This window comes from Camelus dromedarius, chromosome 6 (assembly GCF_036321535.1).
Source record: "Camelus dromedarius isolate mCamDro1 chromosome 6, mCamDro1.pat, whole genome shotgun sequence".
In the NCBI taxonomy this organism is placed as follows: Eukaryota; Metazoa; Chordata; class Mammalia; order Artiodactyla; family Camelidae; genus Camelus; species Camelus dromedarius.
In genome coordinates this window covers 23,047,122-23,074,613 of record NC_087441.1, presented here as the reverse complement: position 1 = coordinate 23,074,613, position 27,492 = coordinate 23,047,122, and the positions used below count along the sequence as shown (strand labels likewise).

Below are 27,492 nucleotides of genomic sequence, written 5' to 3'. Positions count from 1 at the left end.
TGGCCTTTTAGTGTGGAGGGAAAAAAAATGGAAAAGATTATCTACTATGGAGGCCTAAAAAAAAAAAAAAAGACTTTGATTGTTAAAATCCACACAGGGATGACTTTCTAGAGTTGAAACATTACAGCATTTCTGTAAGCAGTTACAGAAAATTCAGGCTATTGGCATGACAGACTAAGCACATCCTAGTAAGCTGAAAGCCACACCAGGGATCATTATTCATACAACTCTTCAATGAGTTTTTTTCTGCGTCAACTAACAATCCCCTAACTTATTTTTGACCTAATACAAAACTGACTTAAATAAGTGTTATAATATTGGAATAACTAACATGCTGTGGGACTTCAGAGAAAACTGGGATTCATTCCTAATTCAGGTGGAGGGCGGGAAACTGCGGAGTATTACAACAGGGTGGCTTTTATGTGAGCCTTCAAAGAAGGACAGATCTTGGACATTATTTGTGTTGATCACAGGACACATATTCATGAAAAATTACAAAATTTTGATCAGCAAAAGGAAGAAAACTAGTTCCACAAGAAACAACTCAAAATCTCACTAATTGGAAGAATTACGATTGTGAACATTGACTTTTTTCTATAAGCAAGACATGAAGACTTATTATAATAAACATATAGCTTCTGGCACGCTTCTCTTAATATGTGGTAAGCATGTTTACATCTTCCTGGTATTTATTTTCAGGTAATAATATCTCTTCATCTGTGTATATATTAATTTATTAACCAATTATTTTGTGAAATTTTTAAAATTTCCAATTGTTAATACAGACATCTTGGAGTAGGCAACAGATTATTTATGAAAAATTCCTACAGGTGGAATTACTGACATACTGATATGATTTTTCCTCTATTTGTTAACTTGCTCTGTTTTACTATATAACTCCCTTGACTCTACTTCTCTGTCCAACTACTGCATCATTTCTTTGATCCCCTTTCAAGCAAAATAACTCAAGAGCTCTTTATATTCTCTACATCAGTTCTTCTCCTTCCTTTTCTCCCTTATAACCAATCAGTGTCTTCCCCAACCAGTCCACCAAAACTGCTCTTGTCCGAACAACCAGTGACACTCCTTCTCTCCCATTTTGTTAAATCCCACGGCAAATATCATCCATCTCCTTACCTGATCATATAGTAGCTTGTGAGATAATCATTCTCTCCTAGAAACGTTTTCTTCCCTTGGATTCCAGGACACCACACACTCTTGGTTTCTCTTCTACCTCATCGGCCACTCAGTCTCCCCATTCTATGGACACTCATTCTCCTGGTGATCTCATCACATTTTGTAGCTTTAAATACCATCTTCCTGCCAATGAGTTCCAACAATTATCTGTGGTCTAGTTCTCCCTCCTAAATTCCAAAGTCAAATACCCAAAATCACAAACATGGCAAACTTAACACGTCCAAAATTCAACTCCTGCTTTTTACTCCCCTTGCTTCAAAAACAAAGCAACCCGTCCCATCCAGTCTTTCCCCTCAAATGGTCATCCTTCCCGTTGCTCAAGCCTAAAACAATCCTTCTTGATCTTTTTTCAATCTTCACCACTTTTAGTTCAAGAAATCTTGTTGATCCTATCTCTAAAATGTATCTAGAATTTCACCACCCCCACTTCTATGACTCAGATCCATTATTTCTCCCCTGAATTATTTGAAGAGCCCCCACTATTCTCCTTGCTTTTGCCCTTAATCCCTGTATTTATTTCCCACACAGAGGCCAGAGTGATTCTTTTAAAATGGAAGTCAGATCTTGTCATTCCTCAGCTCAAAACTACATGGCCTTTCCATTTTTGCTTGAGTAAAAGCCAAAATTCTTACAACGCTTTGTACATCCTGCACTCTGTGCAGCCCAGCCACGTCCCATGTATCCTCTCTGACCTTGTCTTCTAGTTTTTTCCTAGCTTTCCACTCCAGCCACCCTGGCCTACTATCCCTCTGAGAACTTATCAGGCATGTGATCGCCTCAGGGCCTTTGCATTGGCTATTCCATTCATTTGCCATGCTCTTCCCTTTGATTTCTTCATGGCTCAGTCCCTTAAGTCCATCAGCTTTTTACAGAAATATCACTTTCCCTGTGAGGTCCTAATTGACTTCCCCTTTTGAAAGTGTCCCCACCCCATTTAGGAATTTACTTCTTCTCTACTTTTCTCCACAGCATTTATCAACTTTTGATGTAGTGTATATGTTATTTGTGTAATATGTTTGTTTCTCTTGGTCCCCCCCAAAATCTATCTATAAAAGGAGGAATTTTTTTCTCATTCATCCAGTGCTAAAGGAGGGTCAGCATAACAGGTTCATATTTATGCTTTTGATCTAGACTTTCAATTTGCTTATTTGCTTCTCAAGAAATGAAGGTATTTAAATAAGTAGATATGCTGGAGAAGCAATTAAAGGCATACTATTGGCAAAACCACTGACAGGTAAAAAAGGCAAAACAGTGTACTGGTCACCAAGGTGCTCCTGATGTATCAATGTAGAGATACAGGACTGACTTAAAATAGGAACACATCAATGGAACAAGGAACATTTTAACCAAAAGCACAAAATCAACTTACTCCACAGTAAGAAAGGAAAGGATGAAGTTACAAAGGCATTCTACACTAGGATACTGATTGAGACGCTAGGCAACTTGGTGAAAACTCATCACAATTAACTTTGAGAAAGTGTCAAAGTATATTGGGGAAGGCAGCTGTCTTTGAAAAGGTAACAAAATCTATGGAGGCTCCCAAGAAAATAAGATGTATCTAAAAGTTTACAGAGTTCACTACCCTCCTAAAAACCTATCCACAGACGACCATGAGCCAGAGATTGAGAATCCTAAGTAAGAAAAAACCACCCCACTTAAATATTATTTCAGCATCATGACAACCACTTGGATGAAAATGATGCCTAGATGAGAAAGTAGGTAGTTGCAATATTGAGTTATAATATTTTGAATGAATATAAAGTTGAAGTTTACTCCACTAGAAGAAAGAGAATCCAACTGCTATGTCTTAAATGTTAAATTCTTAATAAGTATGTAGAATTATGCATCCCAAAGTTACCTCGGTGAATGTTTAAATTGAAAGTTTCTTATCTGAACTTAGTGTAAATAATTTTATATCAAGTTTAAATATCAGAAGGAAGACTATTTAGGTATTGGTAATTTGACTTCTTGTTTTTCTAAATTGAAACCAGCACACATTCCATCCAAACAATCTGAGCTATTGTCTCTGGCTTCTGTACAACTTTATCATTAGCATCTTTCATATAAATAATTCACCAAAATGTCATTAATGAGTCTTGCTTCTCTACCAAATGCCCATTCTCTCTCTACCTCAGAATCCAGAAATAATTAAAGGAAATTCAGCTTGGGTAGTTTTTCTCACTCAGCTATATCGCTGGAGAAGGATGTGGTAAGGGAAGGGAGAGGGTCTTATTTACATCTAAATATAAACAGCTCTTTATTCACTGAGACCACTCACTGCACTGTAAGAATGCTAGTGCAGAGAGCATCTCTGTTTAAAATCTTCTCCATACCTGATATCTGATGCCAATCCTTAGAGTGATAAAAGGCCACAAAAGCAAATCCAGAGGCACAGAATTTAAATATAGTCAGTCCCGAAAGGTCTCTCTGGTTGTTCTCTGTTCCCCGTTGCCACTCATCAGAGAACGAATTTACCAACAGCCATCAACCAAGCACATCCAAGCTGGATGCAGGCCAAGAACAAGCACTGTTGTTGAAATCTGGGCAGCGAGGTGGAAGGGTGACCGGTGCACCAGTCGGATGAAAACATGCGGGGACTCTTGAGCAGCAGCTGGAGGAAGTTTGGACATGCTGGCCGGGGGACGTACGAGTGGTTAACTAGCGAACCAAGCCTACCTCTTCCAGAAACTCAGCTGCAGGTCTGTACCTCCGACTTATGCCTTTTCTTCCCAGAGTATCTTTGTTAGCTTTAAAGCCAACGATGCCTTTATTTTTAGGAAAACTCAGTGGCATCATTTTGCATTACAGGTGTGACAAAAATGACTTCACTGAGTGGCATGGTCTAAGGAGGCAACTTAAAAGAATACAGCAAAAGTTGTATTCTTTTGACAATGATAAATTCAAGTAAAAGTTGCCACAAATATATTCTAAGAATATCTAGTATATCAAATATAATCAAAGAACACCTAAAACTAGGAGTCAACAAATTTTTATACTTTGGGGTTACAAATTTGTTCTCTGCTCAGGAAGCAATGTCTACATATACAAAAAGGAGAAACTCCCTGGGGCTCTCCAGCTGTTTCTAAGAGTTTGCAGAAGCCAAGGACCTTACTTTAGGAAGGGCAGCAGAGGGTTAAGGAGGTTTTGCCTCTCGCTAACAAATGCAGCTGCTGCTTTGCTTTGTCTGGGAAATCACCAAAGAAGTCACAATCTATGGCAGCATTAAAGAGAAATATTTGTAAAAACGTAAAAACTCAGTTTTATGATCAGCAAGGAAATGAGTGATACTGCTGTCCTTACAAGAAAGAGGGAAACAACCCTATGTTCTTGTTTTCTGGAAAATCAAGTGGTATTTAAGTTCTCTAAGACCACGTTTTACAGAAAAAAAATTATACACACTTAACGTATATATATAATGAGTAGTTAGTTACATTTTTAGTTGGATATTTCTTTAAAGTATTCCCTGAACAGCAAAGTCCTTGAGTTAATATACACATCAGAGAAACACTAAAAGTGAAAAAAAAAAACACTTTGAGAGTTGTGAACAAATTGGAATATTTGACTAAAAAAGACATCCTTTCTGCATTAAAAAAAAAAATCCATTAGCAATTTGAACCAATTTATCATGAATCATTAAATAAACAGATTAAGGATACCATCATAAATTTGCTCTAGAGCTCTGTGATCTCCTAACTAGAAAAAAAGAAGAGTTCTTTATCCCCCCAAATTGTCCTAATCTGCTGGGTTAGGTAAGGCTTTTAGTGCCACTCGACACTTGGCCAAATGGAACTCAACCAATGGAAGTGTCGATCACAGAAGGGGACTGTAGCATCTCCACTTTCACAAATTTTGCAATTAACACCGTTAGTCGCATAACTGTAAACAAGAAGGTCTATTACATAAAAACTTTTAAATAGAATATTAAGTTTCTTTACATTCTCTGCATATCGAACTTATGAGTATAATAAAACATTTAAAATTTGATGCCCACCATTGTTTATAAATGATTATCATCCACATTATTGAAGGAGAATGAGGGAAAAAAAGCTATGCAAAATGATCCGTGTTTATCAAGCCTGAAGAGTGACTGTTTAAAGTATTAAGAGATAATAACTCTAACATTTTAAATAATTCATCTAAGGGGAGAAAATTCACACAGTTAAATTGCTTTTTGACTCCGACTTGATTTTGTAATAATTGTAGTAACTTTATTTACGAGTTCATCTATTCTTATAGATTTTATAATCAGGATCTGTTACATCACAACAGATTAAGAGTTCTGATAAACCAGATTATGCATAAGAAACAGAATTCATAGTTCATTGATTCATTTAAGTCTCATGCCAATGCTCCAAAAAAAGATGTTCTCATTTCCATTTCATAGAGAAGAAAACCCAGACCCTTAGGGCCAAGTGAATGGTCCATGGTCATGCAGGTATCAGAATGTCATATTGGAATCCAAGGTCAGAGCTGTCAAACCCCAAAGATGATGCTCTGCTTCCCAAGAAAATCCTTAATTTTTATGCACTTTAAACTAAAACATATTTTTTTTTCCACTGGAGGTTATAAGGATTGAACCCAGGACTTCGTACATGCTACGCACACATTCTACCACTGAGCTATACCTTCCCCTCTCCACAAGCTAAAATAACTTAACTCATATCTTACCAAAGACAAAATATCTGGCAGTGTAAATATTAAATAAACCATTTAATTTTGAGTCAAATTAACACACCTAGTTCTAAATTCTTTGGGATTAAAAAAGATTATAAAACAACACTAGATAAGCCATTCTCTTAAGAAGTCAAGACCAGCAAAACATTTGTTTTTTCGACCAAAATCAAGGCAAAATCCTAAGCTCTCATAGGTTTATTATTTTAAGTTTTATCTTAAATCCTTAGATAAAGAACTTACTATGTTGTTTTTTAAAAACCATTATAAGACTTTGCACTGTTTCCTTTTCCTCCGTAGTAGTGGGAACTAACATTCACACTGTTGCTGTGTGTAGTATATAACAGAAAAGCTTTTCAATACTTCATTACTTTTTAGCTTTATTTAAGGCAATGTCAAAGCAATTTGGAACAGGACTTATTTTTTCATATGAATTTTCTACCTTGCTGTTGAAGTATTTATTGTTTCATGCCTATTGTATTATTTACTCCATCAAGAACCATCATCATTCTTGTAAGCTGATACTATAAAATCATATCTTTTTTAAAAAAAAGAAAGAAAAAATCTTTTAAGTTGCTTAAGAAATTATCTGCAATTCTTTTTCTTGAGAGTTCAAAATTCCCATATTTATCCTACCAATATTGCAAAAACAAACTGAGGGAATTTCAAAATCTCAGTCATTATAAGCATTGGCTATCAGTGGGGAGGGTATAGTTCAAATGGTAGAGCACATGCTTAGCATGCACAAGGTCCTGGGTTCAATCCCCAGTACCTCCTCCAAACAGAAATAAAATAAATCTAATTACCTCCCCCTCATAAAAAATGAACAAAAGCAAAATAAAGCATCAACATTAAAAAAAAAATAAGCATTGGCTAGTTGGCCATCAAATCAAATTTCAAATGTTATTTATATGAGATATGAGCAAATAACAATGTCAGATTTTGCTCCAGAATTAAAGAAGTAATTTCCGTATGATCCTTCTGTGGCAATAAAACCTTATTCTAATGTTTATTTCTAAATGTCTAATTCTAAATAAAATAAGGACATAAACAGTAAGAGTTCTCATTCAAAGAATGAGTGATGAGCCTGCCAACTAAAACTTATTCTCGAATTTTTATTTCAGGGAAATATTGTAAGGTATCCTGGTGTATTTTGACATTCTGAATTCGTACTTTATCATGTAAATGCACTTTATTTCATGTAGGCTCAAGTTCGTTGGCATCGATGAGTGATTAGAGTGATTTTTAGAGTGAGTAATGATGGTGAGAAGAATGCACGGTGAAGACAAAGACTTAGAAACACAGAGGTCTTCCTTCCCCCATGTCCTCATTCAGTTTCCTTCGCAACCTCCAGGGCACCCGGAAGATAAGTTCCACCAGGGAAGATGTGGAGCCCTTCCTGTGCATCCTTCTTCCAGCCACCATCCTGCTCTTCCTGGCCTTTCTGCTGCTTTTCCTGTACCGCCGCTGCCAAGCTCCTCGGCCCCAGGGGCAGGTGTCAGGCATCGACCTCCCAGAGCAGCCACCTGCCAGGGAGGGGACCGACTTCCTGCCGGGCTTACCGTGGAGCAGTGAGCAGGACTTCCCCTACTCCCCGCTGCCCCGGGGGGCAGCCCTCCTCCCTGCATGTTCACCGCCTTCCTATGAAGAGGCCACCAGGGACACCTCTGGGGGAGGAGGCCCCGGATGCCGGCCCTCAGCGTGAAGAGGGTTCACCTGGCCTGCATGAGCAAATGTAAACTGCTCTTGGAAACCACTGAAAACCCAGCCCTCAGTCCCTCGCAGAGCCCACCTGAGAAGGGGGACCAGGGCCTCTGGACCTAAAATGCGGCTATTCACTGGCGGACACCTGGATGAAGAGGCAAATGTCAATCTCGTTCATAAATTTTCAAGTTCTTTAGGGAAAAAAATCTCCCCAGGTTGTTGTAAAGATTTCTATTAACATATAACACCCCTGAGAAAAACGAGAAAGTTCTATGAGTTGAGGGAAAGAAAAAAAAATTACTAGTGAGCATAAGAACCAACTCTGAAGACAAAGAAAACAGAAGAATGTAGATAAGCCAAAGATAATTGCTTTTGCCACCAAATAAAACTTTCTTCCTTCACGAGTTTTTCAGGGCTTCATCATTTCACTTCTGTGTGAGGGCTTCAAGATGCACAGAGAGTTCTAGAAGGCGGGAAAACCACCTGTAGAGCTGCCGTGGTCAATGGTGGTGTTGTAAATAATGGCGAAATATGTTTCAATATTAATAATGAAAGAACAGACATTTGCAAACACTTTCGTTAAAAAAAAAATAAAGCTCTCCAAAAGTATCTCCTTTGGAGTGTCGCTCTTGCTTATTGTCTTCTGATTTGCTTCCTAGAAAGGGACAAGGATTTGGCTTAGTCATATGGGAATGTCTCACCCCAGAACATTGTGGGTTGTCTGACCGGCGGGACAGAGTGGCTGCTCTGACATGTTATTTTAGGGGACACTGTGACAACATGTGCCTTCACCAAGCAGCAGGAACAGAGTAGAAATCAGTTTTACGACGGAAAGTAAAGGTCAAAATCTTGGATCGCACGGTAAAGACAAGCACAGAGAAGCTCTAACGGGGATCTTATAAATCACAAAGTTCAAACTCTTGCTTAGCAGATGTCAAAACTTGAGCTCAGAGAGGTTAAGTAACTTGTCTGCTGTTAAATACCTCAAGAGAGGCAGAGCTGGAGCCGGAAGCCTGGCCTCTCTGTCCTGGGCTAGAGCCCCTTCCACGGTGCCAGACGGTCTCCCAAGAAAACTGGGAATGTGGAATTTCAGTCCCCACTCCTGACTGGGAGTCAGGGCTCTCCGAAGAACGGCACAGCTGAGTTTGGAACGGTTACAAATCTCCCTCTGTGATTTTCAAGTGGGCACATAGAGGTGGGTCACACACTACTTGGAGGGGGTCTATCAGGTTACCCACGGGGTCAGGAGGAGGCAGGAGGGTGACACACATGGTTCTTAAACTCTCGCTCAATGCTATAATTTTGGGGGGAAAACTATTGTTTTCACAGTACAAAATGCAAAACTAAACCTTTTGATGGTCCAAAATGAACCAAAAAAATGAAGACTCTTTTTAAACCTTTTTGACATGAACATTTTTATGCTAGATATGCAATGGGATACTGTTTTAGAAAAATAACAAAGTAAGCCAAAAGAGGATATGTTACTTTCTAAATGTAATCCGATAGAAATAATAGTAATATATTTGAGGACTGAAGCAAAATACAAACTATTTGAGTGAAAACCAATAAAATTTCTTTCAGGAAAACTGTGCTGAACAATTCTCTAATGGTCTTTAAGGGAAGTAAATAAATGGAAATGAGAAACTAAGCAGACAGCCTTCTTTTTTTAACCCTAAGAATCTAATTCTGTGTGAGACATGTTGATTCTTTCCCGACTGCCATTTCTTCCTTTTCCCTTGCTAGCAGAACCTAGACTTAGTTCTGGGAACCTGGGGCCACCTTTGAAAGGCAGATCAGATCCTTCCTGACACCAGGGGATGTGTCATGATTGTTAATCATAGTGATCTCAATTCCTTCACCAAGGGATGATTTGGTCTTTGAGCCCTAAAGGGGAGATCTACACAGGAGGAGAGGCTTGGTTCCAAAAAAGACTGCCTCATATTAAAAATAAATGCAAAATAAATACTCTCCCTCTTTGCTGGATGTCATGCATCTGCATGTGATACCTTGGGCTGCTACAGCCATCTTGTGACCATGAGGCAACATATCAGCCAGGACTAGTATTTGAGCGTGGGAGAGTAGAAAGATGGAAAACACCTGGGTTGATGACATTGCCGAGCAGCTGAATAACCTGCAACTGTTTCTATTCTAATGAGAGAATACCTTTCCTACGGTCTGAAGCCATTTTTAAGCCATGCTTGTTACTTCTAGACAAAAGCATCCCAATTGCCACAATTTCAAAGGCTATTAAGGAAATGCATTGCCATGTTTAAAAATATTCTGGTAGACTTACTTCAAATAAGTATTCAACGCTAGGATTCAGTTAAGATGTTATCAGTGATGTCACTAAGGAAACACTTACTCTAATGGAACCAGATGAAGCAGTGAAGAAAATAAACTATTAACCAGGGACTGCCAAACTACAGCCCCCAGGCCAGATGCCACTTGCAACCTGTTACAGTACATCCTGTGGGCAAAGACTGATTTTCAGATTTTGTTAATAGTTGAAAAAAATCGAATGAATAATATTTCACGACATGAAAATTATATAAATTTGAATTTGAGTGTCTAGAAATAAAGTTGGAGCACAGCCACGCCCACTTGCCTACAGCTGTCACATCAAAGTCAAGCAGTCACAACAGAGACTGTATGATTTTCAAAGGCTAAAATATTTACTATACAGTGCTTTAAAAAAAAAAGTTTGCTGACCTTGCTACAGACCAGCAAACTTCAACGCTATTTGCATGGTAGAATTACCTGAGGAACCTTTAGAAATACTGATATAAGAATCCATCTAGACCAATTAAATAGAATTTAATAGACCAGGTGATTCTAATATAAAGGCAAGCCTGAAAGCCATTTCTCTAGGTCATGTGAGTGGGTACAAAATAAAGGCGAGCATCAGCATAAACAGATGGAAGGTAATAGGTTTAGAGAAAACTCAATCTGTAAAGCTAGCTTTGAGCCATCATTTATAACCCAACATTCCCTGTAAACTCTTCCCCAAAACCAGCAGCCTAATGTGCGTCTGACGCCAATTCAATTCACGAAGCAGGATTTGCAAGCAGCATATTAGAGCAGTGTAAACAGTACATCCCTGTTTAAATGTTGACACAGTCGGCGCACACGGGTAGTCCTGTTGTTAGCACTCCAAGACAGACAGCGAAACTGAAGAAAATCCACAAATGAAAGAACCAGACTGTTAACAGCTAAAAAGTATCTGGGGAAGCAATCACTGTAGCCAGAAAAGATTGAGAATGGGAGGGGGTATAATAGGAATGGTGATTAGAATGTAGACATTTTTACTAAGTTCTGCAGTGGACCAGAAAATACCACTCAGGCATCATTTTATACAAAGGAAAAGGAGTGCAGTTTCCAGTCTGGCATGTAAGGAGCGTGAAAGTCATTCCTCCATCTTAACAACAAGAAAAATCCAAACAAATTGAAAAGCCAACTCTTTTTAAATCTATCAGAGAACTGAGGTCACAGGGCAAACCACCGGCCCCTAAATTAGAGAGACAGACAGGTACAGAGAGTCATGACTTACTGGAGCAGAAATTCACGAGCAGGAACCTCCTCAGGACCCAGCGGCGGGTGGGGAAAGCCGACCTGTAAGTGGGTTGCTGGAGCTCAGAGTAGACACTTCTGAGGCCTAAAAACTCCAGAGAGACCCCACATTTTGTGAGTTTTGCCTCTAGGAGCCCTACCAGATGCTGACCGCGGAGATCTGGGAGAAAATCTTCTCACGCTTCCAGCGGGAGGGGAAGAGGAGCCATTTTGAAATGTGCCAGAGCTTTCTGTTCTTAACAAGGTCTGCCCACAGGTGAAGCTGTTTTACCAGGGCCCTGCCTGCTGGGGTCTCATCAGGGCCTGACCTGGGGAAAGGAAATTCTCAGCTCCAGCTGCCTCTGGTCTTATACTGGGGGACGGAAATACCCACCTCCAGCCCCTTGAGCCATCTCCTTCCAATTAAGGGGGTGGGGGGAGAAAAAAAAAAAAAGGCAGAGAAGCACTTGTGAAGTTCACAGCCCAGGAGCACAGGCTCACTCAAGACTGAGACCCAATCATGAAACAATGAAGCATTTTCCCTTCCCCCACACCTAACCATCACATTATTAAAGGCCTATTTACTGCCTCTACATCAAGTTTACTTTTCAAGAAAAAATTGTAAAGCATACGAAAAGGCAAAAACTACAGTTTGAAGAGACAGAGCAAGCATTAGAAACAGATTCACATTTGGCAGGAATGTTTTGGGAATTACCTGACCAGGAATGTAAAATAAATATGATTAATAGGCAAAGGGCTGTAATGGAAAAAACAAAAAAACAAAAAAAACAAAAAAACAGACCACATGCAAGCACAGACAGGCAATGCCTGCAGAGAAATGGAAATTCTAAGAAAACACCAAAAAAACAAAAAACAAAACACCCACAAATGCTAGAGACCCGAAACATTGTAACAGAAATGAAGAATGCTTTGATGGGCTTACCAGTAGACTGGACACAGCTGAGGAGAGAATCTCTGAGCTTAAGGAAATACTAATAAAACTTCCAAAACGGAAAAGTAAAGAGGAAAAAACTGGGGGTGGGGGGTGGGGAGACTATCCAAGAAATGAGACGACTATAAATGGGGTTACATACGTGTAATGCAAATACCAGAAAAAGAAGAGGAAGAGGAAGGAACAGAAGAAATATTTGAAGCAACAATGACAGCAAATTCTCCCTAAATTAACGTCAAACCACAGATCCAGGAAACTCAGAGAACACCAAGAAAGAATAATGCCAAAAAACACTACCCCAGGCGTATCATACTCAAACTGCAGAAAATCAAAAATAAAGAAGAAATCTTGAAAGAAGTCACAGGAGGGGAAGAAAAGCCTGACCTATAGAAGAGAAAGATGAGAATTACGTGCGTCTCAGAAACCACATAAGCAAGTGGAGCAGAGTGAAATTTAAACGTTCAGAGCTAAAAACACCAACCTGAATTCTGTACCCTGCAATATTATTCTTCAGAAGTGAAGGATAAATATAAGCTTTCTTAGACAAACAAAAACGGAGGGGATTTGCTGCCAAAAGACCTGCCTTGAAAGACATGTTAAAAGAAGTTTTTCAGAGACAAGGAAAATGATATGGGTCAGAAACTTGAATAAGAAAGGAAGAGGATTAGAAAAGGAATAAGTGGAGGTAAAAGAATCATCTTTTTTTATTATTCTTAATTAATCTAGCAGATAACAATTTGTTCAAAATAATAATAGCAAAAATATGTTTGATTATAGTTTATGTTTAAGTGAAATGAATGACAGCAATGACACAAGGTACAGGAGGGAGAAATTAAGAATATTTTGTTATTATAAGGTACTTGCACTATCCATGAAGCAGCACAGGGTTATTGGAAAGTGGACTTAGATTAGTTGTAAATGTATATTGCAAACTCTAGGGCAACCACCTTAAAAGGGTTTTTAAAAAGTGTAATTGATGTGCTAAGAAATGAGAGAAAATGGACTCTTATAAAATGCTCAATTAAAACCACAAAAGCAGGAAAAGAGTGGAAGACAAAAATAGGAACAAAGAACAAGGACAATGACTAGAAAACAGTAAAAAAAAAAAAAAAACCCAAAACACAGTAGCTATTAATAATCATTTTGAACTTCAGTTGTCTAAATACACTAATTAAAAGACTTTGTCAGAGTGTATTAAAAAACAAGACCCAACTACATTTTATCTACAAGAAACCCATTAAAAATATGAAGACACACATAAATTAAAAATAAACGCATGGGGAAAAATATGTCAGCTAACACTAATTGAAAGAAAGCAGGACTAGCTCTATCAGTTTTAGACAGAGTAGATTTCTGAGCAAGAAAAACTTATCATACATAAAGATGGGGAGAGGGGGAAAGAATTATAAACCATGGCCAAGTAGGATGTGTGTTCAATGAGCAGGGGACCAGGTGAATTCAAGGAACCAGTATCAGTTCCTAATGAAATGATCCGGAGTTTTTATTCATTAAAGACTGCTCTAAAAGCTATCATTTATCAGCATACAACATGAAAAGCACTGGGTAAAGAGACAACCAGGCATTACCTCTTAGAATCCTTAAAATCGTATCAAGTACCATATGTTTGTAAAAACAAAGAAACAGATTCAGTAAGGCTGAATCACATGTCCAAGGTCACATAACCAGAAAGTAGGAGAGTTGGGATGGAAAGCCAGACTCCTAAATTTGGGTTTAAGCCTTGAAGGGGGTACCTTCTTCTGACCTGGCAGAGGGGTGGCTTTGTATGTGGAAGAACGTAGACTACAGAATTTGTGACTATGGCAGGATTAAAGCCATGGTAGGTCCAGAAACTAATGCCCAATTCCAGTTCACTGGTATTAAAAAAATTTCACCTTTTATACTCTCACAAGTAAAATGAATCATGTACTGGCCACATACAGAGGCGTTGCTATGATTGTCCTGTACTTCAAGTGCAAGTCCAAAAGAATTCCAGCTATAAAAGCAACATTAATGGATTCCAACCTGTCTCTACCTCATCTGTTAAGTTCTCATGCCTGGAAAAGCTAATGTCAACTCATCAAAAAATATTCGATTTGTACAATAAATATGAACCTGGAAAAAAAAACCCCATATTCCTAAAACATTAAATAAACAAATACATAAAAAACAATCTAAAGCAAAAATTTATAGAATGTATTTAAATATGAATTTACATTACTATAAAACCTATATTTATATAAATATAAATATAAGAATATAGAATAAATATATATATAAATAATATAATATGCAAATAATCTTTCTTAAGTGTAAATATAAGCCAGTGATCCACAAAGTCAACCCCAGGGGTAAGTAAGGAAGAATGGGTGTGAGACCCTAAAACAGGTTAGGGGACTGGGAAGTCCATCTAAATAAATGTTCTTCAAAGCATGATCTATGCAGTAGTCCTGGCTTACAAACTATTTGCTGCCAGTCTGAGTTAAGATAATTAAAGAAATTGACATAAATGTTTAGAAATATCATAGGAGTCTAACATTTTTACAAAGTCCATGCACATGATCAGTGGACTCATCTCACTGAGCATAGTATAGACCAGTTAAATAATTGTTGAACTTGTGGGTTAAGAAGCATGTAGTGAGCTAAACCAAGTCATGGGCAGGAGAATCACATATTGGTTTATGATGAACCAGAATTTTTTTTTTTAAGGGAGAGGGTCCCCCATCACAGATAGTTTGAGAAGCACTGATCTAGAAGGTGAGAAGTCCCAGGCATTACTGTTCAACTTTTCCTCGATCTTGGAGTCAATTCTTAATCTGCCACTGAGCCCTCCCATGCTTGGAACTCATCATGAACATTCAGACCCAGACAAACTCAGGTGTAGAACTGCCTGGGGTGACCAGTACTCGCGGCCCACAGACATGCTGAGAACTGACTGGTTCGCAGGTATATGCTCACAACTAGGGCAAAGTGGCTCCTCTTCTCAGAAGTGGGAGCATTGAAACACTAACACCTCTGTTCTAAAAAAGTCATTAGGGTGTTGAGTCCAATTCCTATCAATTCTTTAGTCTGTCCTAATCAATAAATAATGTAATAATTTAAGACAACAGCAAAAGTCCCATACACAAGAGTTAAAGGGACCATCTTAACTGTCCCAAGTTTTTAGGAAATGGTCCTTCAAGTGATATATTAGAAGCATTTCCCCTTAGCCACATCAAGGATTTAGTTTAAGAGGTTTTTGAGAATGTGAGCTACCTAGTTGTGGTGTATTTGGTTATCTACTTTTACTTCAAAGCGTAAACCTTTTAAAATCAGTGTGGATATCCCTGTCTGCTTTTATAAACACTCGCCACAGTCTCAGAAGTTCTATCAGCCCCATATTGATTAGAATTGATGTTTTAATTTTTAAAAACATTCCCAGCTTTAGACTTTAGCTTTCTTATCATCAGCCCCACATTCAATAAACGAATCTTCTTTTTCTGTGGCCCATGAGAAGGGTAGGTCACAGGTGCTTCTAAAAACACTTAATCACTATCCATGTGTCTGACAGATTCTGACTGGCATTCATTCAACATTTATCAAGCAATTATATGTCAGGCACTGAGCCAAGTGCTTAGTGTAAATGGGGCTTCATAGGTTGTTTTGTGTCTAAATAATGGATGAGTATTAAAATTCTCACCAAAAACCAAAGGAGAAACCAGGCAAAAGAAAAGATTACATTTTCTGTTAGAAAACCCAGTTGCTACCCATTTTATACTTATCATATGTGAGATAGTGGTAACTATAAAAAGACCAATATTTAATTACATCGTGAGTACAAGAGTGACCTCAGAGTAAATGACCTGATGTATGTAAATGACTATAAAATATGTGAAGACTGAGACCAAATTTTATACATTACTGAAGCCCACCAACACCTACTGAAGCACTATATGTAGATGATTTATCAGTAACTCTTCCAGTTATTATTCCTGAAAAAAAAATCACCTCAATTGAGTGGCACAAAAAAACAACTATTTTATTACATGTACAGATTCTGTGGTACTGAAGAGACAGCTTATGTCTATCCCATGACCTCTGGGGCCTCAGCTTGGAAGCACTGAGGATATCTAGAGGTGACTCAGTGGCAGTGGGCTGGAGTCGTCTGAGCCCCTTGTCACTCACATGCGTGGTGGTTCATGCCAAGCTGTCTTTGGAACATGGTATATTACTTAACAGTCATGAACTCATTTGGAAGAACAGGGAGTCTCTAGTGAAAATCTGACATGAAATGAGGACTAATGGTCCCCAAAAAGGAGGTGGCACTAAGTAAAATGGGTTGGACAATACTGGTGCGTCTGGTCCCTGCTGCCTAAAGCCCCAGGAACAAACTGGCCTTGGAGTAACCACATCTTTGCTGCTGCCTGGGTGACACCCAGCATCTAGCTTTCCCAGTATTTTAAACTACATCCCCAGTACATGTCTCATTAGAAAGTGAATTTTTTTGTGAAATAAAGATTTATGTCTCATTTGTAAAAAAGAAAAAAAAAAAGGTTTCCCCTCAGAAAGCATTGATACTGTAAAAGGTATGCTACAGATGAAAAGAACAACTGATTTCTTAAACAACAATGTAAATTATTTCCTTTTCCTCTTTTAAAAAAAACCTTTCTGTAAGGTAAAATTGTATTCTCAACTTTGCAAAGTTACCTAAGCAACAGATCACATCTCTTACATAAGTTAAAATAAACAGGCTATTTAAAAAAAATAAGTCAAAATTCATTATTTAGCTTTCACTAAATAATTCAAACTTAATTCAGCATAATAATAGATTTTCTATAAACACTAGAAAGTGTCATGTATCCGCAGGCCACTGCACACCTGTTTGGGCTGGGAAGGGGAAGGACAAGAGAAGGCATCAATTGCTTTAAAAGCACTAGGCCCATACAACAGGGTATCATTCAGCAATAAAAAGGAATGAAGTACTGATATGTGCTACAACATGGATGAATCCTGAAAACATTACACTGAGCGAAAGAATCCAGTTATCAAAGGTCACGTATTACATAGCTCCATTTATACGAAATGTCCAGAACTGGCAAACGAATAGAGACAGAAGGCAGATTAGTGGTCATGAGGGGCTGGGAGGTTGAGAGTGCCTGCTAAATTGTGCAGGGCTTCTGGAGTGATGGAATGTCCTTAGATGCTGATGATCGTTGTATAACAGGGAACATATAAAAATCACTGAATTGTATACTTTAAAACAGTGACTTTTGTGTGAATTATATATCAAAATAAAAGTTGTTAAAGCACTAGGCACACCCACTCGGATGGCTACAGTAAAAAGGTCAGATAGTAACAAGTGCTGGTGAGGATGTGGAGGAACAGAATGCTGAGACCCCACTGGTGAAAATCTAAAATAATGCAACCACTTGAAAAAAAGTCTGGCAGTTCCTCAAAAAGTTAAATATAGAGTTACCATGTGACCCAGCAATTCCACTCCTATGTATTTACCCAAGAGAAATAAAAACATACATCCATACAGAAGCCTATACACAAATGTTTATAGCAGCATTACTGTTTATGATAGCCAAAAGTTTGAAACAACTCAAATGTCCATTGACTGATGAATTAATAAACAAAGTATTTACTCAACTGAATATTTTTCAGCCATTAAAAGACATGAAGTACTGATACAGGCCACAGTGTGGATGAACCTTGAAAACATCTGCTAAATGAAAGTAGCTAGTCATAAAGGGCCATATTTTATACACTAAGGTCTACATATTTGTATCCCCCCAAATTCATATGTTGAAACTCTGATGTGATGGCATTAAAGAGGTGTGGCCTTTGGGAGGCAATTAGGTCATGAGGGCAGACCCCTCATGAATGGGATTAGTGCCCTTATAAAAGAGACTAGGGAAAGCTCCCTTGCCCCTTCCACCAAGTGAGGGTACCATAAGCAGTCTGCCACCAGGCAGAAGCCCTCCTCTCACCTTGCTGGCTGGCACCCTGACCTCAGACTTCCAGCCTCCAAAACTGTAAGAAATAAATTTCCGTTGTTTACAAGCTGCCCAGTCTGTGGTATATTGTTACAGCAGCCCCAGTGTACTAAGACACTGTACGATCCCATTTATAGCAAATGTCCAGAATAGGCAAACCTATAGAGACAAAGAGCAGATTAGTAGTTGCCTAGGACTGGGGGATGGGGAATTGGAGAGTGATGGCCAGGAGGTTTCAGTGCGGTTTCTTTTTTGGTGGCGGAGGGGGGATGATGACAATGTTCTAAACTTCACTGGTGTGATGGTTGCACAGCTGTGAATATATGTTAAAAACTGTCGCATGGTATGCTTTAAATGGGTGAATTGTATGATATGTGAATTATATTTCGATAAATCTCTTTAAAAAATGAAGAATAAATCTAACTGAAAACATTTAAAACCAGTAGGTCTGGCCACTCACTGTCACCACTCTCTCCCACTGCACCTTCCCAGCCAGTAAGGGCTGGTGCGATGACTCAGGTTTGGGGCTCATTTCGGTTCCCTGAACTGTCGAGAAACCAGGATAGTTCACGACTTTCTCCAGGGATGACTGTACCCCACCAACTTCCTCCCCTTAGGGTCCCTGACCGCAGTTTGGGATTGAAGCCGCCCTCTAGGCATGAATGCAGCCCCTCGCCCCTGGCTGGGTCCTGGGACCAGCCCCTGCATGGAGCACTCGGCCCACAGGGCTGTGGACAGGGTCAGATTCGGCAGGATAGTGCACCCCACCCCGGCCCCGCCCCGCCCCGCCCTCCTGCCTTTCACTCAAGGCACCCACGAGGGCGGGCCGCGGTCACGTCCCTCCCCTGGAGTAGACCTGTCAGCAGAACCGGCTCCCCGCACGGGTGGGGCCGCGGGAGAGGTACCCGGACCGGTTACACCAGAAACCCCAGCAGCCAGTTGTTCGGTCCCCCTCCGCCCCTGGCTCCTACGGTAGACGTCTCTGTGTGCCTGTTAATTAAGGGCAGGGGCAGGAGAGACCCCTAAAGAAAGCCGGCTCAAACGGGCCCTGCCGACCTGTCTCCAGGGGATACCCGCAGGGGAGCTGGCGGCCGGAGCTGCCCAGGTCGGGATCGCAGTCGCAGCGCCCCCTCCCGGCCCGGGCCGGGCGGTGTCCCGCGAACTTGGGGTTCCACTGCGGGGAGCGGGGCACTGCGGGGAGCGGGGCCGCACGTCCGCGGGGCGGGGACTCGGGGACACGCAGGCTGGGCGGCCCCGAGTGGCCCGGGCTCAGCCTCCTTCCCGGCGCAGCTCGCCAGGCTCTTTCCCCGGAGCGTCGGTGCCGCCCATGGCCGACGTGCCGGAGACGGACCCCGGGGCAGCCGAGGCCTCGGAGGCCCCTGCCGTGGAGACGCCGGGCTGGGAGGTCCCGGAGAACGCGGGCCCCCAGGTAGGCGCCGCACCGGGGCGCGGAGGGTGCGGGCTGAGGGGGTGGGGAGCGCGGAGCTGTCTTCGGGCTGATTTGCAATGAGGCCGAAGAGTCCCATAGATCGAGGTAAAAAATACAATTTTTAAAAATGCTCCGAGTCCCTGGCCGCATTGCTGCACAAACGGGACAGTTCGACCGGTGAGCTATAACTCCAGGTCTTGGCCACGTCTCAGTTTCTTTTCGGGGGGTGGGGGGGATCGATCACGTCCCAAAACAGTCCCGGCAGAGGAGGCTGAACAGTTGCTTGCTTTTAGCCCGAATTGAACCAACTCCCCCCATTCCTGCATGTGGGACGGAGGCCGCCGGCGTCTCTAATCCCAAGACCAGAGTGGCGCGGGAAGGGCCCTGCCCGGCGCGCGCCCTGCCCAGCGCTAAGAAACCAGAACCTCAGGCCCGACCCCAGGGGGACGCAAACCCTGGACAGGCCTTCCCAGGAGAACCCGACACAAGGCACCTGTACTGTTGCTTCTCACGTTATGCCTCCTTAGAATTGTTTCCCCAAGTTTTCCCTGTTCCATCCTAGCCCGGAAGTTATGAGATCCGACATTATGGACCAGCCAAGTGGGTCAGCACTTCGGTTGAGTCTATGGACTGGGATTCAGCCATCCAGACTGGCTTTACAAGGCTGAACAGCTACATTGAAGGCAAAAACGAGAAAGGTGAAGGCAATTTACCTTGTAATTATATATACTGTGTTGTGCTTGAATCCTCTGGCTTACTGAGTTTTCGCTTACTGAAGAAATACATTTTAGAATAGAAAAATAACCAGATCGTCAAAGACTTACTGTTTGAAGACGAGGACACAGCTCAAGACCCTTAGCAGCGTCTAGAGGAGGGTTAAGTACTGGGTAGTGCTTTTCAGCCTCTCGTCTCTGTGATTCTGCTGGATGAAGTGGGCCTCTGTGTAACCAGCATTAAGGCCTTTTCATGGCTAAGGCTTTAAGCTCATTTGCTGACTAGTGAGGTAAGAGACATCAGGAGGCAGGAAGGGCCAAAGAACACAAGATCCAGTCTCAAGATCTATCTTCTGGTCTGGCTCTGATGCTGCTTATATTTTAACAGGTCACCTGGCCAATCGGATGTCAATTTCTGAATTGTAAAAATAATGAACTGGACTATGGAATTTATTAATGAGACTTATGAATAGCACAGAAAGTGTTTAATGTAGGCAGTGGAGAATTGCCATTTTGCCCTTAATTTTTTTAAGATGAAAATTATCTTAAAGGTACATATTTATGTTGAGTAAATCAGGAAACTCAAATCAAAAAAATAATAGATTAAGTTTTTAAATGTAGTCATAAATACATTAAATCTGCTTCCATGGTCTCCTTTGCATTTAAATATATATTTTTACGGCACAGAGATGAAAATAAAGATGACAGCTCCAGTGACAAGCTACGTGGAGCCCGGTTCAGGTCCTTTTAGTGAGTCTACCATTACCATTTCCCTGTATATCCCCTCTGAACAGCAATCTGATCCGCCCAGACCTTCAGAGTCAGATGTCTTCATTGAAGACAGAGCTGAAATGACGGTGTTTGTACGGTAAGTGGCAGATAATTTATAGCCCTGCTGACTGCTGGTTTTACTTGCCGGCCCTCACAGTTTAGCTTCTATGCAATTTAGCTTCCATGCTTTTCACGCTTCCATAAAAACAGAGCTAATGCATTTTCTGGTGTTTTCCTAGTAGCTTAGTTTTACTTGTTACTAAGTGTCTGTTTCAAGGAATAACTAATTCATTCAATGAGAAGTTTCTGCATGCCTGCCACAAATAAGATGCAACATAAAATTATACCCTACCCAACCCCCTAAAAACCGTGAGACTCCCCCTACCTGTTATCTAGTTAAATCTGGAGAAAAAATACCTTAAAATTGTGAATGGTACCCTCCTCCCAACTTCTAGGTTCTGCTAACCCCTCACTTTTCCCTTTACTCTGCCAGCCCACAGGATGGTGGCTGCTTCCTGCAGTGATTGCCTCTGTTGGTTTACTGGTTCCTTTTTAGTTTTTCAGATCTCCAATACTTGTTCAACTCATTCCTTATATTAAATCCTCTCAGTTGGTATTAAAAAAAAAAAACAAAACCTCGCACAGTACATGATAATAGTCTCGCACATTAGAGCCCCTTTAGTCCTCTCTTTCTCACCCTCTCTTCACCACCAACCTGTTATAAGACTCTCTACTGCCTCGACTCTCACTACTCGTCCAACCCCCGCAGCTTGGGACCGCCGCCCCGCGCCTGCGCTGTCTCCCTCCGCAGGGCCCTTGCCCTTGTCACTCTAGGGCAGTGCTTTCCCATGTGACCCCCGCAGCGGCCGAGTGCTGCGCAGTCTGTTCCCTTGAGCCTTGTTCATCCTCTGACTCTCAGCATGTCACTCTCCCGTCAGGCCCCTCCTCCCGCTGCTCTCCCTTCAGCGGCGCCTCATCGACTCCACACCCCGGGGAATAGCGGTTGATGCCCGCACTGACTCACCCTCGCGTCATAGCAGACCTGCTCTGGGCGATCTGCTCACAGCGCTGCAACTATCTGTGGCCAGTGACTCTCAAATTTTGTCTCCAACCCTGATTTCCCTGCTTGTTGGGGATGGGGGCGGGGACAGCGGATAAAACTCCACAGCTCTCAGAATGAGCCTTCCCCCAGTTCCGAAACTTTCTCTGGTCTTACAGAACCTGTCTCGGTAAAGGGCCTCATCAACCTGACAGCCTGCCCAGCAAGGACCTTCGCGGTCAGCAACATCAAACACACCCTTTCCTGACAGCCAGTCCCTGGGTCCGGCCCATTCCGCTCAGAAATGATGGTGATTCTGTTCCCTCCATCCCCACCGTTACCCTCACCTGGTGGGGCCGCACCTGTCATCTTTGCTAGCCCGGTGCCGGGCACAGTGCCTGACACTCACTAGATGCTCCGACGTTTATCGATCTCATATCTTGACGTTCCCGCTTCAAGAGCCTCCCAGCTGTTCTCTCTGCCCACTGGTCTCCCCCTCTACCCCGCCCTCCACTCTGGAACCCCTGACCCTTCCTACAAGAATAGCACCAACCCCCACCCCCTTCAACCTGCTACTCCATTTACAAATCTCTGTTTGTTCCCCCTTGCTTCAGTGTGACATTCGGACTATTCACCTTGTACACGTGCCTTCAGAATGTGACCCAAACTGTCTCCCTGTGGACTGTGCTCTCCTGACCTCCAGCCCTCAATGTACAGCCCGCGTTCTTCTACACTTCTTTACCTTTGACCTCAGGCAGGTTACTCAGACTTCCCTTGCCAAAAATCTCATCTGTAAAATATGTGTGATCATAGTACCTACGTCTCTCATAGGGTTGCCATGAGGATCACATGAGTTAATTTATGCAAAATACTTGAACATGGTATTACTACCAGCTCTAGCCCCCTCTTTTTTCTCTTTCTGGAGAGCCCATTTTCATCCTTCAGGACTTAGATCCAATGGCACCATGTCTGTGATGCCTTCCTCGGTTTCACCAGTCAGCCAGCCACTCTGTCCTATTATTTAAATTCTAATGACCTATTTATAGGCTGTAACTTCCCCAGGAATATAGCAACATGTTACTCTGTCCACATCATTCAGCTCCTAGCGTGCAGAGAGGGAGGCTCAACATGTTTGTATCCTGAAAAAAAGCCATGGAGAGATCATTGCAGAACAACATGTATTCAGAGGACAAAGATGATTTCTAAGTAGGAGGCTTAGTATTTGATTTCAGGGAAGAAGTGGGGTCTGAAACAGATTTCCTTTAGGCAGAACATACTAAGAGTTGGCTATTCCTTAAGGACATAAATAATAAATTTGGAAGCCAAAATGTTTCTTAACATGTGGTTCAGAATTATCATTATCAGTCAACATGATGAAAATTACAGAACGGTTTTGTCCACTTATCTTCAACGTTTTACTTTATATACATAGTACCCTATACTGATTCAACTGGGATTTAAAAGGCTCTGCATTCCAGGAATGATTCTAGATGTCTGGGAGACGTTGAATAGAAGAGGCATGATGGTTTGTACCTTTGGGAGCTTACATCTTCTCTGAAGAATGGTAGGAATGATCTTGTCCTTTGGCACATTGATAATAAATCTTGTGCTAAAGAAGGCATATTAGGAATGTTTCTGTTTCTGTTTTTCCTGTTCTTAATCTTCAAATTCATCATGTTTACATGTGAGCAACTCAGATAAGTCAGTGTGCTGTCATGATTTAATCTCGGGGTATTTTTGTTTATCTTCCTTAAAATCTATACTTAAACTTTTATTTTCCCACTTTTTATTTAAATCTTTTGACTATCTTTTCATCCCCAGCCTTGTAGTAACTTGTTAACTGGCTCCTTCTCTCTGCAAACTAGTTCCCATCTCTCTGCCTGTATTTTTACTCAAAACTGATTGAGTTACTTTTCTGCTCAACATCCTTTGGAATAATCTCAAAAGGCCTTAGGATGATATATAAGGTTCTTCCATCCGGCTGTGACTCACCTTTCTGACCTCATTTACACCTCACTGTGAAATGCTTTGTATTTTTAGACTTCTGTTCTTTTCTTATCCCCCCAACCCCACTTTCTCTGTCCAGCAAAACCATCCTCTACTCCAGACCCAACTCAAAGACACACCTTACTCCCGATTTACTCATATCCTCAGTGTTCCCAAGCACTTTGCTTCTGCCTCTGTTAAAACTCTTCTCAGGCTGTCTAGAGAATATCCATCTCTTCCATTAGACTGTAAGTTCATAGGGCCAAAACTATGTTACATTCACCTGTAATACAGTGCCTATCCTTTCTCCAAGGAGAATAAGAAAAGGGGAAATATTCGATACAGAATGAAAAATCTGGAAGGGAGGCTGCTAAGGGAGTTTTCATGTGGTCCTCTGACCAAGAGCATCAGCATTATCCAGAGATTGTTAGAAATGAAGGCTCTCAGGCCCCAGCCCAGACCTCCTGAATCAGCATTTTAGCAAATTCCCAGGTGACTCGTGTGCACATTAGAGTTTGAGAAGCACAGAGTTAGAGCACGAGATGGTGGAAATTCCAAATCTACCCAACAGATGGGACGTACGCCTCCTCCTGGGTCCCCCCAGTGTGTGTGAGATCACACTAAGCCTGGGACCCAGAGGAAGGGAATGGTCAGTTCAGCTGTCAAGAGGGAGGAGCTTTGAAACGGCGCTCCTTCCAGGTTTCGTTGTATCAGCTCTTGTTTTTCTTCTTAGACAGACGTTCCGTATGAAACTCACTCATGGTCACTTACTTTCTCCTTTGTAGGTCTTTCGATGGATTCTCTAGTGGCCAAAAGAATCAAGAACAGCTCTTGACATTAGCAAGCATTTTGCGGGAAGAAGGAAAAGTTTTCGATGAGAAGGTTTACTACACTGCAGGCTACAACAGTCCTTTCAAATTGCTTGATAGAAATAATGAAGTATGGCTGATTCAGAAAAATGAACCCTCCAAAGAAAAGGAATGAGAAAATGAGAGGAAGGTTAATCGCAAAACTTCTGTTTAAGATAGACATCAACGTTACCTAGAAGCGAAATGTGTCTGGCATCTCTACCCGAGAGTACTGCTATGAATTAAGCTTATCTCCATTGTGCCTTTTTAATGCTTGAAGCTTTAGATACACAGATAACAGGGACAGTATTCTATAAACATGTAAGTCGGTCTTTATTTCTATGAGGCTCCAGGGAAACACATTACTTCCCGTTTCTTCACTGTATCACAATCATGTTGCCTTTTCTCTGCTTGGATTTGTGTCAGTTGGATGTTACCCACCTCAGGATATTATCAATAAAAATGTTAAAGATTTATCTCCCAATACCCAAGAGTGTTGACAATATTTCATGACAAGGAATACATTTATGAAGTTAGGGACTTCCTACTTTGTTTTGACACTCAAGAAAGACATTTTTTTCCCCAAAGAAATGTATACAAACAATCAACTTTAAAATTCACTTGAATTTTTAAAGTATTGTATGCAGTGTTTCTGTAGGTCATATAAAAATGATTAGTTATTCAAAGAGAGGGTTGCTGCAAAATCAAGGTGCTTGAAATGCTGACCCAATTGTATTGGAACGCACCTGTGCTGGAGAGGACAACATCACGATGGTGCCTGCAAGCCTGTCATGGGCAGGACCTGAGCTTTATTGTGGGCTCCTAAGGGGATGGCGGTTGTAGGTACAGAGGAGAAAAGCAGGTTGGAGCTTAGTAACTTCCCAACAGGCAAAGCTGCCCACGAATGACACTACTTCCCTTTCCCATCATTGTGTGTGTTCAAGCAGGGACCACATGATCACTTACATGGGAGATTTGAATATCCAGTGGATGAAAGGATGGGGCCAGATGATGCTCAAGGTCCTTTTAGTCCTGACGTTATATGGTATCTATTAAAATTAATCTCCCTAACCTGGACACAACAGACCAAAATACCTACAGTTAGTGGTTTCCATAGCTCACATGGATGGGTTGACTTCTGGGTGCACCCTTCTGAGCATTTCACCTGAATTCCCACATTCAACCCTCAGAACAATGCTCTGTGCCACCTTGTGTCATCTCCATCTTACAGAGTTTACATTCTAGAGAGTAAGAGGGTGCAAACACCAATGAAACAGGGCAATGAGGTAGACTGCGGCTGGGCAGAGTGTGGTGGACGTCACATCACATGGGGGGTCAGGCAAGTCCTCCCTGAGGAAGAGACATTTGAGACCTGAGTGCTGAGAAGGAGCCACTCAGATGACAGCCTGGGGGTGGGGGAAGCATTCTGAGCAGGGGTGACAGCGTCAAAGGAAGAGGCCACCTTCAGTATCGAGAACAAAGCTGCATGGACTGTTTGCTGAGCCAGGAGAGCTGCGCTTGCAGGACACAGTCTCTCTGGACAAAGAGAACGGCTGACCTTACACAGGGTTTAAGGAAGCACAAGGTTCAAGGATTAGCGGACTTTCAGGGTCACTTAGAAACTGATGGCGCTTTAGTTGAGGAGGTGAGGTTACCAGAGCAAGGCCGCTGCTGATGAGCATGATTTAGACGCCTGGTTTGGAGGCGAGGTTACTGAAGCGAAGTGGTCACGAATCACTTCTGGCACTTATTTGTGATTGTGGCCAAAGAATGGTCATATCTTTTCTGGGCTTTGGAGTCATGGCAGGCAAGCATGGAGGCGTGCCACTCAGATCCACCTTCACGAGAGGACCGCTGCCCAGCTGTGAGGGGTGGAGGTAGCTGAAGTCTGCAGCTGGTACTTTCTGCAGGATCCACTGCAGACTTCGAGATGAAGACACACTATTCTCAGAGGGTCCCTAGGTTACGACAGAGGGAGGCAGTGGAAGTGGACAGTGTGCTTTGTTTTGGCATCTGCAAGCCAAAGACTGAGCAAGGTGATGGCACAAGGACTTAGCCATTTCTGTCTGACTCAGGATCCTTCTTATAAACAGTCGTGGCTCTGGAGCTCCCTGGTGCGCTGGCAGAGGCTTTATCAGATCTGTGTTGCCATCCAATAGCTACCCTGCCCAATCCCTTTTCCTTTCAGAGGTGTGACTTCACCAGACATCTTTTGTACTCCCAACTCTGTCTCAGCATTGAACTGGCACAACTGGTATCAGAGTGGCCCAAGATCGTGGGTGGTAAGACAGCATTTTGGAACTGGGTCAGTCACTCACTGCCTGGCTGGTTAGGAAGCCCCTGTCCCTGGTGGACAGGTCATGTGTAGACAGCTCCTGGCACAAGTAGGCTGTCTAGTTATTAAAACTTTAGTCGAAACAGCAACTTAGAAGGAATGCGATGACTGGTGAATGATTCAGGTGTTCTAAAAATTGGGTGCGGTGGATGAGTACAAGGACAGTGGACTTGCATGGTTATTACTTAGCTGGATTGTTGTCCTGCAGGTGGATAATGAAAAAAAAAAGCTAAGGTCAATTAACAAAGAATTTTAAACTAATTGTGAGGGCAAGAGCCTCTTGGGTAGCTTCCTAGGAAGTCCTCACCTCATGCAGAAGGCAAGCA

At 41.7% G+C, this 27,492-nt stretch overlaps 2 protein-coding genes and 1 pseudogene across 2 annotated transcripts; all 3 read left to right on the top strand.

Moving 5' to 3' along the window:
• Positions 1 to 7,189: 7,189 nt before the first annotated feature.
• Positions 7,190 to 7,573, top strand: SMIM28 (small integral membrane protein 28). Its single transcript, XM_064486424.1, has one exon. The coding sequence runs from the start codon at positions 7,190 to 7,192 to the stop codon at positions 7,571 to 7,573; it is 384 nt and encodes a 127-aa protein (XP_064342494.1).
• A 6,331-nt stretch (positions 7,574 to 13,904) lies between these two features.
• On the top strand, positions 13,905 to 14,137 carry LOC116154260 (ATP synthase membrane subunit K, mitochondrial-like; annotated as a pseudogene).
• Positions 14,138 to 19,285: 5,148 nt separating this feature from the next.
• On the top strand, positions 19,286 to 25,309 carry HEBP2 (heme binding protein 2). The gene is made up of 4 exons (XM_031456426.2): positions 19,286 to 19,474; positions 20,037 to 20,172; positions 20,875 to 21,055; positions 24,769 to 25,309. Exons 1-4 carry the CDS (start codon positions 19,373 to 19,375, stop codon positions 24,965 to 24,967), a joined length of 618 nt encoding a protein of 205 aa, XP_031312286.1. The 5' UTR covers positions 19,286 to 19,372; the 3' UTR covers positions 24,968 to 25,309.
• The last annotated feature ends 2,183 nt before the right edge of the window (positions 25,310 to 27,492 follow it).